Source organism: Stylophora pistillata, chromosome 3 (genome assembly GCF_964205215.1).
Source record: "Stylophora pistillata chromosome 3, jaStyPist1.2, whole genome shotgun sequence".
NCBI classification, from domain to species: domain Eukaryota; kingdom Metazoa; phylum Cnidaria; class Anthozoa; order Scleractinia; family Pocilloporidae; genus Stylophora; species Stylophora pistillata.
The window spans coordinates 13405765-13423581 of NC_142521.1; the positions used below are offsets into that span (position 1 = coordinate 13405765).

The 17817-nt window shown below is 36.3% G+C and overlaps 1 protein-coding gene across 1 annotated transcript; it reads left to right on the plus strand.

Moving 5' to 3' along the window:
* The first annotated feature begins 501 nt into the window (after positions 1–501).
* Positions 502–17632, plus strand: LOC111335857 (guanine nucleotide-binding protein G(s) subunit alpha). Its single transcript, XM_022941856.2, has 13 exons — positions 502–792; positions 878–953; positions 1094–1148; positions 1272–1391; positions 1663–1760; positions 8339–8393; positions 9470–9543; positions 9808–9866; positions 10481–10551; positions 11453–11502; positions 13171–13301; positions 15350–15417; positions 15759–17632. The coding sequence occupies exons 1-13, from the start codon at positions 654–656 to the stop codon at positions 15903–15905; spliced, it is 1143 nt and encodes a 380-aa protein (XP_022797591.1). The 5' UTR covers positions 502–653; the 3' UTR covers positions 15906–17632.
* Positions 17633–17817: the final 185 nt, after the last annotated feature.

The window sequence follows — 17817 nt, forward strand, 5'->3', positions numbered from 1 at the left end:
CCACGCAATCTTGCGATGGACCTGTGATGAAATTTTTCGCAAGAAAACGCTACATCAAGTGCTCAATATGAGACACGCGTAAAATAGCTAATAAGTGACACAAAGGAGCCTCCCTCCATATGTTGATTCTTGAGTTGAAGTTTTTCTAACAGACTGTTACGCATTGTTGTGAAATTAATTAAACCAATACATATACGTGGTGTTAAATAAGCTTGTCGCGATCGCAAGTGGTCAATGATCGATAGAGTACTTCGACGTTTCTATGTGTGAGAATGCATGAAGATTGCTCGAAGATTGAGTGTTATCATTACTTTTAGAGCTATTCAACCTCCATAAAAGCGAAAATCGACGGTAAGAGCTTCGTTTAGTGCGAAAATCCCCGTTTAGTGACGTCACCGTTGCGTCAAAACCAGTATGTTCTCGCCGTTGACGTCATATTCGTCACCAGACTTGCTCTGCTAACTAGTGTGCAGATCTCCCAGAACGCTCAGCGTGCTTTTGTCACACCCTATTTGATTTGTCATAAGTTGAGCCGTGTTGCTCTGTCCACAAGCTAGTTCCAAACTTGCTGCTTTCATCTTGGTAAAAAGAAACTTTTTATTTGGTGGTACAACGGGGGCGTTTTCCTCGTTCTGGAATCGCACTTCTGTGCGATGGGGTGTTTCGGCAACAACATTACCGATGAGGAACAAGAAACGAAAAAGCATCAGAAAAGTACGAACAAAAAGATCGAAAAGCAACTCCGAGATGATAAAATTGCATACCGAGCTACTCATCGTCTCCTTCTACTTGGTAAATGGCTGTAGTAATCGGGTTTGAAAGTGGTTGATTTTGGTTATGATCGAATAAGTAATAAGTGTTATTTCTAACCTCCAAGGGGCTGGAGAATCTGGAAAGAGCACGATCGTCAAACAGATGAGGATCTTACACGACGTACATGGTTTTACGGAGCAGTGAGTGTCCACCTATTCTGTCACAGTTGTTTAGCATACAAATTATTAAGAGTGAGGAAGGCAAGCTAGCGCCGATCGAACAAGAATTATTCATAATGGACGTCTTGTGTTAATCTCCGTCTTTGCTCCGTTTCTCACAGGGAAAAGAGGCAAAAAATAGAAGATATAAAGAAGAATATTAGAGATGCAATATTGGTAAGACTAGCCTATTTACAATCTACCACCCACATTTAGCTCGCGATTCGTTACGATTTCACGGCTTTTTTCGATTCCTTTCGCTTCTATTTTTTTGTTAGATTCATAATTCTTGTGTTTTAGACCATTACAGGGGCTATGCCGACGTTAACTCCGCCGGTGAAGTTAGCTAACCCTAATAATCAGTTCAGAATCGACTACTTGCATGAAGTGGCCACGACGCCAGACTTCGACTATCCCCCGGTAAGGCCAGATGATATTTTGCTATAATCGTTATCTTTAGTATTTTAGTTTCCCTGTAAAAGAACGGTGAAGGCATCGAAAGTAAATTTCGATAGATCAAGTTTTAAACGAGCGGTTTCGCTCGTAGTTTAGTACACATTTCTAATTATGGAAACCAGAAGTTTGAGCAGAGGGCAGTCGAGCGCTTTGAACAAACATAAAATGTGTTTTCGTCTTGTGCTGCCTTTCTTGGCCCGTATTTTTGTAACTTTTCGCTATTTCTTTATTTCAGGAGTTCTATGAACACACAAAGATATTATGGCAAGATGCGGGTGTGCTCGAATGCTTCGAACGATCGAATGAGTATCAACTTATCGACTGTGCGCAATAGTAAGTCTATTTATTATAACATCTTTTGGGCTTTTTTACATGGTCAAGACGTTGAAATACTCGTTTATTGTGTCTTCTCGATGATGTGTTCGCTTCACGAGCGTGTTTTCTCGGTTTTTTGAGGTAGAAAATACGCTTGCTGAGCTATTTTTATAGTCTTCGTTGAGTGTTCAACGTAGCCAAGGGGTTTTTGGAAGATGGCAGTGTTTACAAACTAAGTAGCCCCGACAAAATGGCTGGAAAAGAATTATTATTCGTGGTCATAGAACTTCTTGGATGTTATTTTCAGCCAGTGATGAATATTTCTCTTGAATTCTGTGTAAGCATGTTCGCTAAGGATTATTTATTTTCTAGCGGTTTTTAGAAGCGATAAAATCGTGATTTTATGTTCGAAAACCTCTGTCACGCTGTTGTGCGAACCGTTGTGAGTAAGAAGCCATATGCGAACGGAGAGTGTTTCCTTTACTTGGACTTGTGTTTTGTGTCCGGTACGCTTCGGCGTCTCATGGTTTTTATCCATAATGATTTTGATGCCATTTAAGTAGTTGGTAAACGGTTTCGTAGATATTCTTGGCGGTCGGACTGTCAAATGATAAACTAAAGGATAATATTTGAAAGCCGATTTCTGATGGGATATACCTCTATGGGGAAGAAACGTTGTGATCGCTATGCGAAATCTAGATAGAATGATACATATGCTTCCAGTTTTATTGAATGCACTCCGCTAGAAATTTTTACCGTAATTTGGAATACGTAGTCTGTGGTTTTGCAATGGAAATATTACGAAAGTACCGGTTCTCTGTCATGAAAACTGTGAACCATTTCTCAGCCAACTTTGTTTTGAATTGGTTTCCATGCAGAAACTAAGACAGCTCAATGATAGAGAAACTCGCAGTGTTCTGAATTTATTACACTAGGTTTTATTGTTGATAAAAGAACATATAATGTTTCTGGCTAAATGACCGTTGGGCAGAGAATAAAATCTTTGTGGAAGTACCAAATCATCTTAGCACGAACTCGCCTATCGAAATTTATTTTTTGTCGATTTCATCTCATCAATGGCTACGGAATATAGCATTTCGAGCGGATCTGTGCATGCTGTGTCCATGATAATTCTGAAGGTGGCATGTTGAAACCGTATAAACCGTCTACGATACCTAAAAAGTGGTATTTTGAATTACAATTCGAACTGACCAGACAGAAGAGGAAGAGTTCTTCACGAAAACGGATCACTGGCTGTAGGTAGGGTCATTCACATGAATCCTATTTTTAGATCAAACATACAGACTGAGGCAGGTTCGATTGAAATGAGGTCTGGAAGTCTTTGGGTGTCTATTCGTGTGTATCCTTGGCAGAAATAGGTTAACAGCTTATTCTTGTTTGCCAAATTCAGAGCATTTGCTCACTCACAAGAGAGAAACATGGCTGGATCTTGACATTTCACTTGCAATGAGACATCTGCATGTTTGAAGTTATATCATCCCTCCATCTCATTCTCTTTTTGTGAGGGCTACTGTTCTTTGGTGCTGAATATTTTCTCCTTCCTTAAAAAGAGATGTTTATGTTAGAACAAAATGTTTTTTATTGATATTATTTAAGTTAAAATCATTTCATGGTGGAAATGTCTTAAACATTTTCATGTATGTGTAGAAAAGGTTATGCAGCTTATTTTCCATTGGTTACAATAGTTCTTTGCCCAAATTGAAGGTATATTTTGCCATGTAGACTTGTGTTGTTGTAAACATTGAACCATTTTATACTGTTGGTGTCAGATAATTCTCTGTATAGGGAAGAGCTAAGATTATTTTGAAGCTCACCTAAGTTCTTTTTCTGATTGTATTAAAGGTGTAATTCTTTCATATGGTTTAAACTAAGACATACCCAAAGAAAGAATGTTTTCTTGCTTTGGTTACTTAGATTTATCCTGTTTGTGCCATTGAATATGAAAGGTTATTTACTCTGATTGTTTACTTGTTTGTTTATTGTTTGCTACAATTTATTGAAGATAGATGTTGCCAAAAATTGTGTATAGATTATTTTACTAGAGGTAAATTACAAAATTGTTCTTTAAGAATTCTAAATTTAGCTTGCTTCATAATGTGTCAGTAAGAAAAACATGAAAGTAAGGACTTCCTTTGACATGACAGAGTTTTCGCATCCAATCAGATGAGTGTAAATCATAAGAAAGGCGAGTGAACAATTTCTGTAAAATGTGGATCTCCACTGCTTTATCTGTGTATGAGCATTTTTGCTTTTCATGTGAAGGCAGCTAGTGTTTAACGGCAATGTACAAGTAGGAGAGAACAGAACTGTTCTGAAAGAAATCCTGAAGTTCTGTTGCTGCTCTACAAAACTGTTGATAGTGAAGATACTGATATTAACATTTCTTATATGTCGTAAGCTGTTGTGTAGTGGAAATCAATGAAGGGTAAAAAACTTCTAATCAAATTATACTGAGTGCATTTGGACACTACTCCTAGTGAAATCACTTGAACTAGAACTGGACTGCTGCAAGATTCAACTCCACTTTGTTGCATTATGTAGAAGGTAGTTGTTATTACAAGCTTATTGTAAGAGAAAATATGAAACAGATCATAGAAAAAAGTCTCCTCAGTTGGTTAAGACTCGCTTCTGACTTGATGGTGACTAAAACTGAAAATTTATTCTGGTTTCATGAGCAGCATGGATATAAATGTGTTACATTTGCATGATTTCTCAAAAAAAAAAAAACTGGATCTTATCTGTAAATCAAACTTTTCTAAAATCTAGAAAATTCTTTGTGCTGTTTACAAGTGGGAGCCACACCTAACATGTTGGGTGTATGTAAACTGCAATCCTCATAGCAATTGGTAAAATATTTTCCCCTTTTCCCCTTTTCCCCTTGTCATATTCAAGACTTTTCATTAGTTTTGAAGTAGAAAGCAAAAACTGGAAGTGAGTCCTGTAGTGTAATGTTGATAGCACAGAGAATTTAGGTAGCAATTTTGCTCAATTTAGACAGCAAATTTCACCAGTTGCCAGCTCTTATTGAAACCCTTGTATGTTGGCAACAGGAAAACTGGACTGCCTTAAACCTTTTTCACTCCTAAGATCTCACTAGTAATTATCCCTACTGTCTGCCATACAATCCTTGTGAAGCTGCTTTGGAGAATTTGGTATTAGATCAAATTATAAATCTGCTAATCGGTATTTTACTTTATTCTCATCACCCGTCTGCTCTGCTTGACATTGTATTGAAATTGTAAGGAAAAATTCTGTCGTGGTCACTTATGGTAGTTAAAGGGTTCAAGAAACTAAGCACTGTGAGAAGAGCAGGGTGTTTTAACAAAATGTGGTAAGGGCAGTCTGTTGACTGAAATGGCATTACTTTTACAGTCAACACATCATTATAGGCCATATAATAAAGGTGATATTTTACTCACCTTACCAAGTACCAGGAAGCTACTACTATTTCTTATTCTACACATGGAAGTTGTGGAGTGTTGTTCACAAGAAGAACTATTGACCTGTGGCATACTACTTACTTGAATTGTTGTGGAAAGCAAAGAAGGTTTTTTTTTTTCTCTTATGACAAGAAGTTGTAAATTGCAGAAGAAAATACTTTGCAGTTAAAGTGCCCAATGACTCTGGTGTCCTAACCTGAAATTTGAGATCAGTTTACCATTGGCAAACTTTGTGCTATTATAAAACAGGCAGCGCTCTTTACTTTTGTGGTAGGTTCTTTACCAGTGGTAAATGGTTCTTGAATTTAAATTTTGGCAAAGCAAATTTTAACTCAAACAAATTTGCACTACTATATGGTTCCAAAAAGTGTCTCTTTCCAACCCTCTACTTGCAATGTATTTGTCAGGTGAAAATTTTCTCACTTTTTACTCCTGAAGTAAATTTTCTTTGCAAAAGTTCTTACATTGTTTAGGTCGCGCAAGAGTAATGAAGAACAATTAGAGTGGGATTTGTGTCATTTGAAGGAATTTTAGTAAAGCAAAATTTCATTGATTTTGACTGCAAATAGTCTGGTTCACCCATGAGTTTTAATAGTCTTGTTGTGGTATTATTTATAGACAATCCTTATGACAGTTCTTGATACATTCCCTCCCCCCCCCCCCCCCCTTGTCAATGTTGGTAACAGGAGAATGGTAATTGGACATTCTGAAAACATGCAACATTGAGAGGAGAGTGGGATGTTTCAATGAACTTTGAGGAGTTTTGCAGTTTTTCCTGATGGTTGAGAGTCAGCTCTATTTGTGGGAATGTAGAGGTAATTTTAATGTGAAGCTTTGTTGGGGGAAAAGAACATTTGATAGAGTTGAATATGGCTCTGTTTGTTGGCTCTGAGACAGCCAGGAAGTTAACTGGGTAACCAGAATAAGGTTTTACAATTATTTAAATGTTGGATATCAAAGAAAGAAAAGTAACAGACATCTCGTTAAAAAAAAGAAAAAAATTATAGTAGTAACCATGACAGCTTCAAACTTACTTTAAAGGTTCCTATTGTATTGGTGTTGGATAACCTGGTATTAGAAGTGATTAACAGTAAAGCATTTAGGGATAAATTTATGTGCCCTTATGAGGTGTAAAAGTGTAAGAGACAGTTTGAGATATTTTTAAATTGTCAAATCTCAGATGAAAATGCAGTTGTGTTCATGTTTCTGTGCAATGACCTAAGAATAACATACCACTTTCATGCAGGATGAGAACCAAATCTGTGTTGGTGTGTTTTTGACAAAATTAGGATTTTCTTTTTAATGCATGTGATCTTTTCTTATGTCATCAAATTTCTGTTGAATACACTAACATAAGCCCACCCCACTCGTATTTTATTTTATATTTTAACCTTTTTTTAGACCAAGTGTTTCCCTTTTCTTCTTAAGTATTTCCTTTGATATTTTCATCAAACCAAAATAATCAAGAGACAATGGAAATGTTTCAGATAGCAATCAGTGACTGAAATATGTTACTGTCTCTATGTGATGTTGTAGCCATAACCTCAATGAGAGTCATCTTCTGAACCTGACTTCATCAAGCACCAAAACTTGAGTGGTTTTAGTGGTATGATAGTTACAAAAGAGATATATATTCTTGAATTGAAACCAGATGTGTCATTGGTGTATGAAGCTTTTCCAGTTGTCAGCAAAACTTGCTGCAAAAAGATTGAAAACTACAAGGGTAAAATGAGATATTGTGGGCTCTGAGCGATGTGGAGTTCTGTGAGTTCTTAATGTGACTGCTCACTCTGTTTTATTGTTCAATACAAGTACTACACATTATTGTGGTGAATTGGGTGAATGAATAAATGAATGATGAAGAGATTGATAAATTAACAGTTGCTGTGGTTCAAAATTTTCCTCTTGGTGTAATATTTTTCAAACCAGTTTGATGTTATTTTTTTATATCTAGATTTTGGCGATGAACATTTGACAACAGGAATTGAAATTTAACTGGTGTGATGAGTTTTAAACCAAGAAAACATTTGAACTGCAACATACCTGTAGATGTATAAAGAGAAATGTTGTCTGTATACTGTACATGACTTGCTAAGAGAGAGAGAAAAGGAAAGATGGTTTGTGTTTTGATGTTGTGACTCGCAACTATGTGATCTATCCGAACCAGGGGGTATTATATTTTAATGTTGGCAACTTGGAAGATTAATTAAAGTTCTATAACTGCCGTCATTAGTGGGGAATTTGCGATGTGCATGAATCATCAATATCTACGGGAGTCAGCGTCTTGTTTCAGATATTGAAATGAAACACAACATACTATTTTTATTACCATATCCAAAAGAGGAAAAAGATAGCAATCACTTCAGTAGTTCATAAGTGTAGTGGGCCTGTATCATTACACAGACAAAACAGTGACTAGTAATAGTAATTTAAAAAAAAAGCAGAAAATAACAATTTAAAATAATAAAATCAGGGCTGTTTGGTGATGCTGATGCTTTTAAGTGGTCAACAAACCAAGAGGCCAGTAATGTTTTCTCTTAGTTGTCATGACTGCAAGATGCCAAAAGAAAAAGGACAATTTTTTAAAATTCTTAACTTACAATGTGACAAAATGAGGGAAAACTGAGACCTGTGAAAGAATTGAATTGCATACTCTATTTCCAGTGAGGTGATCTGGCTGCCAGGAACTGTTTGTTATAAAGCCATGTCTCCTTCATTGTTACTGTAGAGTATGCATGAGTTTTTCTCAAGGACAATGACTCATGCACTTTCTCACCTTTTGTTTTTGTACTTCAATACTGTGGTGTACAATATTTGGACATTTGAAGAATCTGAAGACTTTTCTTGGGGAAGATTGATTTCAATTTCAGGATTCCTGAAATAGCTCAATAATTGCATATTTTGACAGTGTTTTCATAAATATTCAATCATAATAATGCACTGCATGAGATTAGTTGAGTGCCATAGAATCTAATCAATTTTCCTTTTACACCAACTGACTTTTTTCTAATTTAAAAATTTAGTTTTGACTTGCGAGTCTCTCTATAGTGAAAAGTTGCTTTGAAAGATCTTGTGGCAATTTGAAAGGTCTGAAAGTGACTGGATTTATATTTTCCTTTTTTGTTTTCTCACCAGCTTTTTGGACAGGGTAGACACAGTGAAACAGCCAGACTATCTTCCAGTGGAACAGGTGGGTTTATGGAAACTAACTTCTCTAAGAATAGGTGCAGTGTCAGATCTCAAGAATGTTAGTGTTATTGTGGGCACCACCAAGTTATGACTTTATCACATGGTCTCACCTTGTCCATCTAACGCTTATTAGTTGCGATGCTTTGTTTTTCTTTGTTTGCCAGCGAGGGTGAAAAAAAGAAGGCTCTAACTTTGAGAACTTTGTTTCTTTTCTGTTTTTATAGTTTTTGTTTTCTTTTTCAAAAGTTAAAGGAACTTTATGGTTTTTGATTTTTTCTGGAATTGCCTGTATTTCGCTTTGGTACAATATCAATCTTTTTGTTAATTGGGTGTTTTAACCTCATAGCCCCCAATGGTACTAAAAAGTTAATTACACCCCAAAGTAATGCCGCTGAATTGAACAATAAGGTCACAACAACAAAATGAATGATCTCCAACTAAAGGAGCTCATAATTTGAATATATCAACAAAGTTGAAATGGTAAATTGGCCACTGTTAAGGTTGTAAAAGCTGACGTTTCGAGCGTTAGCCCTTCGTCGGAGCGAAAGACTGTTACACAAATTCTTCTGGTCAGTCACATAGGAAATGTACAGAGAACAGTATGGAGAATATGCATACTGATGTTAGGGTGTAAAGGGCTGAAATCTCTGCTGGATAGTGCAGTCTTTCCATAATGTACTGATTTAGAAGGGAGGGGCAGTGGCCTCATAGTTATTGCACTCGACTCCAGATCAAGTGGCCCAGGTTCAAGCCCTGGCTGGCGACATTGTGTTGTGTTCTTAGGCAAGACACTTTACTCTCACAGTGCCTCTCTTCACCCAGGTGAATAAATGGGTATTGGTGAATTTCATGCTATGGGTAACCCTGCAATGGACTGGCATTCCATCCAGGGGGGGAGAGTAGAAATACTCCTAGTTGCTTCATGCTATGGGAACTGGATTTAAGTGCTGGCCCAATGGGCCACTTGGCTTGTAAGCAGGCTTTACCCTACTCTTTTTCGAAGGTAATAGAAGGTATAGTGGTGTAAAATCACAGCTCTTTGATATTTTGCTTAACCTGAAATATGTGTTTTTCCAGGATCTGCTCAGATGTCGAGTTCTGACATCAGGAATTATTGAAACTAGATTTCATGTGGACAAAGTGAAATTCCAGTAAGTTTTCTGAAGCTTTTTTTATAGTGTTGGTTTGTATATAGTCACTGGTTTACTAATGTTGACACAAGTGTGCTTTGGGTTGGTATGCATCAGTTGATCTCTTTCAAATCTGATGGTTATTTTTTAGAAGGCAACCTATGAGTTAAAATCAACTGATCAAAAGGAAATGTTTTCCTTTATCCATGAGATGTTATATACATATTTACTTATTATATAATTTGGAAAGGAATCCACCAAAGGAGTTTATTCTTATCCTTACAGCATGTTTGATGTGGGTGGCCAAAGAGATGAAAGAAGGAAATGGATACAGTGCTTTAATGGTAGGTATCTTCAGCCTGATAATCAAATTGAATGATTTTGTAGCATTGAACCATTCATTCCAAGGGTGTTATTTTCTGGGAATTAGGTTTCATATATATCGTTCATTTTCAAATCAGCATTATCTCCCTTTTCATCAACTTTTTGCACTGATTCATGCAGTGATAAAACCACTGGATGAAATACTGAGACACTCCCGGTTAATCTTGGGTTCATCCCCCCTCCCCTCCCACCCTCTCTCCCTCCCCTCCCTCCCTCCCTCCTAGATTTAAGAATGCATTGTGGGATTCATATAAGTATTTCAGTCACTTTGGTGCTAACAAATTCTGGTTGAAATAAATATTTTTGACATATTGCAACAAAAGCAAAAAGCTTTATGGTAAGTGATACGAACTTGTAGCTGAGCTAGTTGTAAATAAGTTTACAATCTCAAATAAGTTTGTTTTAACAGCAGTTTTGGTAAAAAGGTTGGTTTAAAAAAAGAAGCAATTAAGTAATCTTTAGACATGCAACAAGCTGATCGATGATAGTAGGCTTTCTGGTTGACAATTGGGACTACAACCTTTTCAGCCTGGAACTGAACAATTGTTTTTTTTTTTTTTCATTTTGCTTACAGATGTTACAGCAATAATATTTGTGGTTGCGTGCAGTAGTTACAATTTGGTACTAAGAGAAGATCCAAGCCAGGTAAATTTGTCTAGTATCCCATCTTTTGCAAGAATGGTAAACATGAAATAGATAAAATACTTCCTCGTGCTAAGTGCAGAAAAAGTCTCTTTTTGAAGGGGGGGGGGGGGGGGGACCTAAAATAAATCTCAAGTATGCCACCCCTAAAATCTGTTTTTACCCTATTTGTACACGATATGGTAGACTATGATTTTACTCAGTGGCAGGAACATACATCAGAAAAACATTTGAAATATTAACTGAACTTTTGGAGATTGTTTGTAACTAAGCCATCAAATTAGTTCATATTACCAATATCCTCCCTTCCATGTGGATTTTTATTGTGATATAATTTCATTTTTTGGCCAAATATGATGGAAATGTGGGTTATGGTTGACTGGTGTTTCAAGTCAAGGGCAGTTTTTATGCAGAAAAAGAAATGTGGCATAAAATTGTCATCATGCAACACCATTGTTATGCTTTGTTTTTAACTCGACCAACTTCATTGCTGTCACGATTTTGCTAAACAATCATGACTTTCTATTACCAGAAATTTGCTAACCATTTCACTCCCCAATCTCATTTGTAATTCTCCTAACTATCTATCATTTCATTCTTATAACGTTGGTTCCGAGGGTTTGGAATTGGATCAGCTAGCAATCTCCTACATGATATTTTTTTTATTCTCATCACTTTTCTGCTTGATATTGTATTGATGTAGTAAGGAGAAACTTTGTCTTGGTCACTCAAGCAAGATTAAGGGTTGAATAAGTGTAATCAAGGGAATTATTCTTACTTAGTCAAACTGATTCTTCACTCGTGATATGTTTCTAGACCTCGATAAACCAAAACTCTTGACCTGTTATTGCTGGTTTTTAAAAATGGTTACAAAAGTTGTACAATTTCCGTTCTTTCTCTTCAGAATCGGTTGAAGGAGTCTCTCGAATTGTTCAAAAGTATTTGGAATAACAGGTTTGTGAACTGACAATATTATTTAGTAATAATTACAACAAGTAGTTGATCTTGAGTGACAAAGTATTGAAAAGCCAGCCAAAATAGTTGTATTGTTATTCACAATTATGCTGGCAGTGCCTGTGGGCAATGTGAAACAAATCCAGGTGGGGATGATGGACCCATCTTGTCAGTGCATGATTGCCTGCTTTGATCTGGCACAAGTAAAAAAGTTTGTAAGTTTTTGTCATTGTCAGTGATGGAGTCACAAAAAGCAGCAGAAGACAGTCAAAGCTAAGAAAACATAAATGACTCTCAAAGGTTTAATGTGCTTCAAACAGAGTTTGCTTTCTATGCTGGAGCTTGAAATCAATGAGTCATTCTTGTGAAATTGTTTTGCAATATTATAAATCCTTTACTAACCAAGCTTTTTTGGTCAAGATGGCTGGATATTAGCCAAGTTCTTAATTTGTATTTGAATGGAGCAAGACTTCATCTTGGTTAAAAAAATCACAAAGAAAGAACTTGGCCAATGTCCAGCCATCTTGACCTCAGGCTTGGTCAATAACTCATTTGTAAATCTTGTTTTAAGAGGCTCTTTTGGCAGCCCCAAAATGACTGAATGGGTGTGTAATTAATGGCATACCCGTGGTAGCTAACAGTAAAGTGATTGTTCAAAGGAGATATTTAAAGAATTAAGAGAAGGATGACATGTAAAAAAGAACAGAGGGCCTTTTTTTTCTAATTATAGTTGTAAATGGCCATTTTTAGTTTGTGAAAACATTGGATGTATAATAATATTATCGATTCTCAGAATTTTTTAACTGCTTAGGGGTGTTAGCTGATCAAACTGTTCAGTGATACAAAGTGACCGTTTGTTGCATATCACAAACAATCAAGACAATTGTTTGTGATGTGGAAATTAAAGAATTGTCCACATGATAGTACTGCTCTCAAATGGTTTTTTTTTTTTTGGTCATTTTGAAATCACAAGGTCAAGTCACAGTGGGATCCTTTTATTTTTAACCACAAAGTCCACCTTTGGATCCTTTTGAATTAATGATTGTCTACTTTCATGGTGCCTTGAGGCATTTTTGAACTGTCTATGCAAGAATAGTAGTCGGAATCAAATGTTTTTTTGCAATTGGGCACAGCTTTCAGACATCATTGATACCATAATTGCAGTTGATTTTTATGTTTTGCACAAATCCAGCATATAAAGGGATAAGAATGATGAATTTTTGTTTATTCATCGGCTTTGTGGTTCCCACGCAATGTTGATAGTGTACCAAAGACATGCCCCTGCATTGCCTTAAACCACCATTAAATGGGATAAGTGTTGTATGGAAATAAACATTTAAAAAAATATTTACATGTAACATTTTCTGCAGTTGTCAAATCTTTTTTAAAGTTTTGATGTTAGCCAAATTTTAAAAAATGGCCATCTATTGTTCTGTCCTGTAAAAGGAATAATGTGAACCAAGCAGAATGCCTTTGGAATGTAAATAATGGTATTAAGGAATTATGCTCTCCCAGCTTCAGCTAAAGATCCTTCCGAGCATATTTTTTTTTAAAGACTGTAATACGCTGAGTCTAACATTTTCATTTTGGAAATTTGGTTTGAATGCAATAAGTGTTTACTAAAAGAACTAGCAAATTTAACAGTGTAACTGTTTTATTTTCTACCAGATGGTTGAGAACAATCTCAGTAATATTGTTTCTCAACAAACAAGATTTGTTAAAAGAAAAGGTGCGGGCTGGCAAGTCCAAGATTGAGGACTATTTCCCGGACTTTGCGCGTTACAGAACTCCTCCTGATGGTAAGATACACTTAAAAAAATATTGAACTCTGTAATAAGCTGGCTCACTGTAGAGTCTGGCTCAGTGTTAGAACATTGGAGCATGGAATTTGAAACATTGAGGTTGGTTTCCTCATGGGGAATTCAGGGTTTGACACTAACGGTAGCCAACTAGCCACAGACTAGTAGAAATTCAGGTTTGGCTAGTGGTTTTTGATTTTCATCAGCCCAGTTTGGCTAGTAAACAAAGTGAAATTGTCATAACATCTAAGATGTCACTAGCCACTCAGCTAGTAAGTTGAAAAGTTAGTGTCAAGCCCTGGGGATTCAGAATTTTTATTTTTTCTGACGCTTGTGACAAAATGAAAAAAAACCTTTGGAAAAAAAATTAAAGTTTTGAGTTTTTGACCAAGGCTTTATCTAGTATTCCTTTCAATGAGTTGATGCAAACTGCGGAGTACTTAAGAGGGTTTAAAGGCCGTGTTTTTGAGTTGTGATTGGTGGATTTCAACTTATTTCGTTTGTGCTTTTGGATTTCTGTTACAACAATGATTAATGCTAGGATGAGTTTGTCATGGAACTCTTTAGTTATGTAATTGAAAAGCACTAAGAGTATTGTTTTTGTTGTATCTGCTCTTCTAAATGTAATTATATGATTGATGTACCATGTCTTCACTAACTTTGGGAAAATTCAAACATTAACTGCTCTCTGGATCATGGCCTTTTCTATGTCCTCGATTAGTTGCTTGTTTTGGTGAACGTTCAAAAGTATATTTGTTTTGATGTGGGTAGTATCTTGTGTTCAGGTTACTGTACATCAGTGTCCAGTGTGCTCTGACCTGAGACAGGCAATCTATTGTGAATCTATAAGAGTACTCTCTAACTGATAAAATGTCGAATGTGTGCCACAGTGAACAGCTGGTATTCTGGTGCTGGAATTTGAATTCAAAGACTAAAGCAGTGTATAGCATAACTGTGTCAAGACATTTCTCTTTTTGCCAAATGGCAATTTATATGCTGAATAGCATTACCCAACCTTCAAACAACTCGAGGCAAGACGAATTATCTCTTTACTTGGTTATGCAGAACTTCAGGTTTCCATAATTTTCTAACAGAACAGAATGAATTGGCCTTAACCCGCATCTTCTCTAGCGTTTAATCTGTTCCTGTTGTCCTTCAGCAGCATTGTTGAAATATTTACAACTTAATCGAATGAAGCCTTACACTGCTGTAAAAAGTAAAATGTTTCACAAATCCGAGCTTTCGCCAATCAACGGCATCAATATTGTTATTGTTATTATAAAAAAAGAAGTCCAGTAAAAATCCCAGAAAACGCTCATGGATACACACTACTTATAATAATTATAATGATGATCATAATTAAGGTATAAATATTACAAAACAAGTTAAAAAAGTCTCTGAGAGAAAAGTTTTGAATCTCTTCGGTATTAACTTAATAATAATAATAGATTTTTCCTTAAAAATATTTCACAAAAAGCAGTTCTCTAAAAAAAAAAAAGTTATTGTTATTATTATTATTATTATTATTATTATGCCGTGTTTGGCATCATTATTACTATGCAGTATACACGTTTGGATGCTAGTGAGCTAAGCTAGATAGGGCGAAAATTCGTAACCTATCTGCATGACAGGACTGTTAACTATAATAATATCTAATACTACTTGAATATAAATGATCAATATAAAACGATTAAAGTGTCAATTGGCCCAATACTAAGATGTTTTTTTTTTTTTTTTTTAAATGTTCATGATTTACTGTTTGGTTCTTAAAATATCCTTAACTTAAAATGTTCATAAAATCCTGTTCATAAAAACCAAATCATAATGTCATTAAAATTCTTACGCTGTAACCAGTTTAAATGTTCTTGCAATGTTCAGAGTGCCACTTAATACAGCTTTCTGCATTCTCAGCAATATTATTATTATTATTATTATTATTAATATTATTATTATTATTATTATTATTATTATTATTATTATTATTCAGAATAGTCGAGAATGTCGTTAATAGTCCATGGTCTGGTTAACTACAATTTTTTTTTGTTCAGCCACGGCAGAGCCTGGGGACGAGGAGTCAGTTACAAGAGCTAAATATTTTATTCGTGATGAATTCCTTGTAAGTATTGCTTGCATTTAAATATTCTCATTTAAAGGAAGCACTGTTCATGACTTTTTTTTAATTGTTTGATACCCTTCAAAGTGATATTAGATTCTATGAGGTTTTTTTTTTTTGTATCATGATGATTACATGACAAGCACAGTTTGTTCTCCATTCTGATAGATATCAGCCTCCATCAGTTCGAGGAATTAACTGTCGGAACACACCTCAAATTTTCCATTTTACAAATTCACCCCAACCCCCCCCCCTCCGTTGCGTGGCACATATTAAGACTGGTAAAATTAGGGTAACCCCCTCCTAGGGATTTCCATTTAACCGTGCTCTTTTGTCTCATTCAGCGGATCAGCACAGCCAGCGGAGATGGTAAACACTACTGTTATCCACACTTTACATGCGCAGTAGACACGGAGAACATTCGACGGGTGTTCAACGACTGCCGCGACATAATCCAGCGGATGCATCTCCGCCAGTATGAGCTTCTGTGATGGGTTCCCTCTTCTCCTTCCCCAACTTTTCATCCAGCTTTCTGAACAGCCCTGACCAAGGCTGCTTGCCATGTGCTATGCTGTTATACCACACAAACATTCAGCTGTTTTATTCCGATATGGGACGGGGAATGCAGTGGGGCGTCGGCTTCAAAGTGTACCCCAATCATACCAGCGATGAAATTGTCAGAAACCAGCCTTGTAAAGTAGTGTACAAAAAAATTTAATGCTGTGGAATAATGTAGCGTTTAGTTTTCTGTGGCTTTTCACAGGACTTTGTCAGTTAGCTCTATTGTTCTGTGCCGAGAAAAGGAGAAATTCGTTGGGGGTGGGGGACGGGGGATTTAGCGCATGGTGTCCACATTGCGTTCTTTGGTTCTTAGTCCTCTGTGAAACTTAAAGACTTATCCTAGAAGATGAATTTCTTATCTCAAGTTCCTGACCTTAGATGCTGGGAACTCAGCCATGAAATTTACGAGATCTTGAAAAAACTCAACAGTGTGCAGGCAAAGAAAATGTATTTGTAAGATTGGTCACTGATGTCAGTGAGGACAAACTCGTCTTCCTGGTGGTTACCATAGAAACGAAACGTGCCAGCGCTCTCAGTAGAAATTTGTCTTTCTTTTTTAAGACGCGTGAAAACTCGTAACAAGAATTTTCTTTCTTCATGGTACCCGATGACCGAGTAAATTAAAATATTCCAAATTAAGTAGTTATTGGTCACTTCTAAGATGAATGTAACGCAGGCTTCGCACAGGGGCCAGTTACACTCAACTGCAGTGTACCAGGGTATCTTGGATTTTCTTTGTTTGCAGACTCCCTATAATATTACTATCAAATCTGAATATTGTCCTTTTGAAGTGTGAATAAGTACATATAATAATTTAGATTTATATTATGAACATGGAAAAGGCTTTTTAACTCACCCGTATTGGACGGAAACCATAGTGTAGGCGGCCTGGATTAAAACGTGATGTAATTGTAATATTTGCCTCCCCCCACAGTACTAAACTCCCGATTTCCATGTTTCGTTGATTGAAAACAAAACTATTCCGTTGCTTCTAGTCGTCGAAAAATAGAAGCGAAGAAAGTTCACAAAAGACAAAGAAAAGTTATAAAGGCCTGGGGAGTTTTTTTAAAAAGGAACCTGTCTTAATTTGCTCCTTATTAAGATGCTGTACAGTAAATGTGTTGACTATTTCTTCTTGGTGTTGTGTCCGTGAAAATGTAAGTAGATTAGGTTATGTAGACCCAAGTAGATCATAAAGAAGCTTTGTCCCTTTTCCCTACTTATCATCGTTTTCTCTTTTCCCCCCAAGAACTTGTTTTGTTCAGAAATCAGTTTGCAGAAATATGCTGCAACCTTCAACATATTGTATATTGACCCGAAAGCAAAAAAAAAACAAAGAACACAAATCTTAATTTTCTCTGACATGCAGGATTGTGAGTGTGGTGTTGTGTCTTGTGTCGTCAGTATGTGTGTGTGTCTGTTTGTTTGTTTATTGTATGTATGATTTAGTCTGCCTTGGTAGATTTAGTGGCTATTCCAGAATGCGAACGAAAGAAAAACTCTTGGATCTGCTTTGAAAAGTATGATCAAAACTTCCCGAATCAGTGATCACGACAGTTGATATCAGAGTAACTATGTAGAGCTTTAAGCCGGAGCTGTCATATTAAGTTTTATGTCAAAATAAACTATTACTCAATAGTTCGTGTACAGTCAGAAAGTGTCTCGTCTTTGTGTCTATGAAATGTGAAGGGTTGAACGTGGGTGGACCTAAGCGGTTTAACGTCAGGCAGGCGCGAGAGGATCAATCTTGGCCTGCCGTACGTCAAATTTCCCGCGCAAAGTTTCAAAGAAACAGTTAAGAAACATCCGCTGTCTCCCGAAAAAAGTTAAGAAAATTGAAAC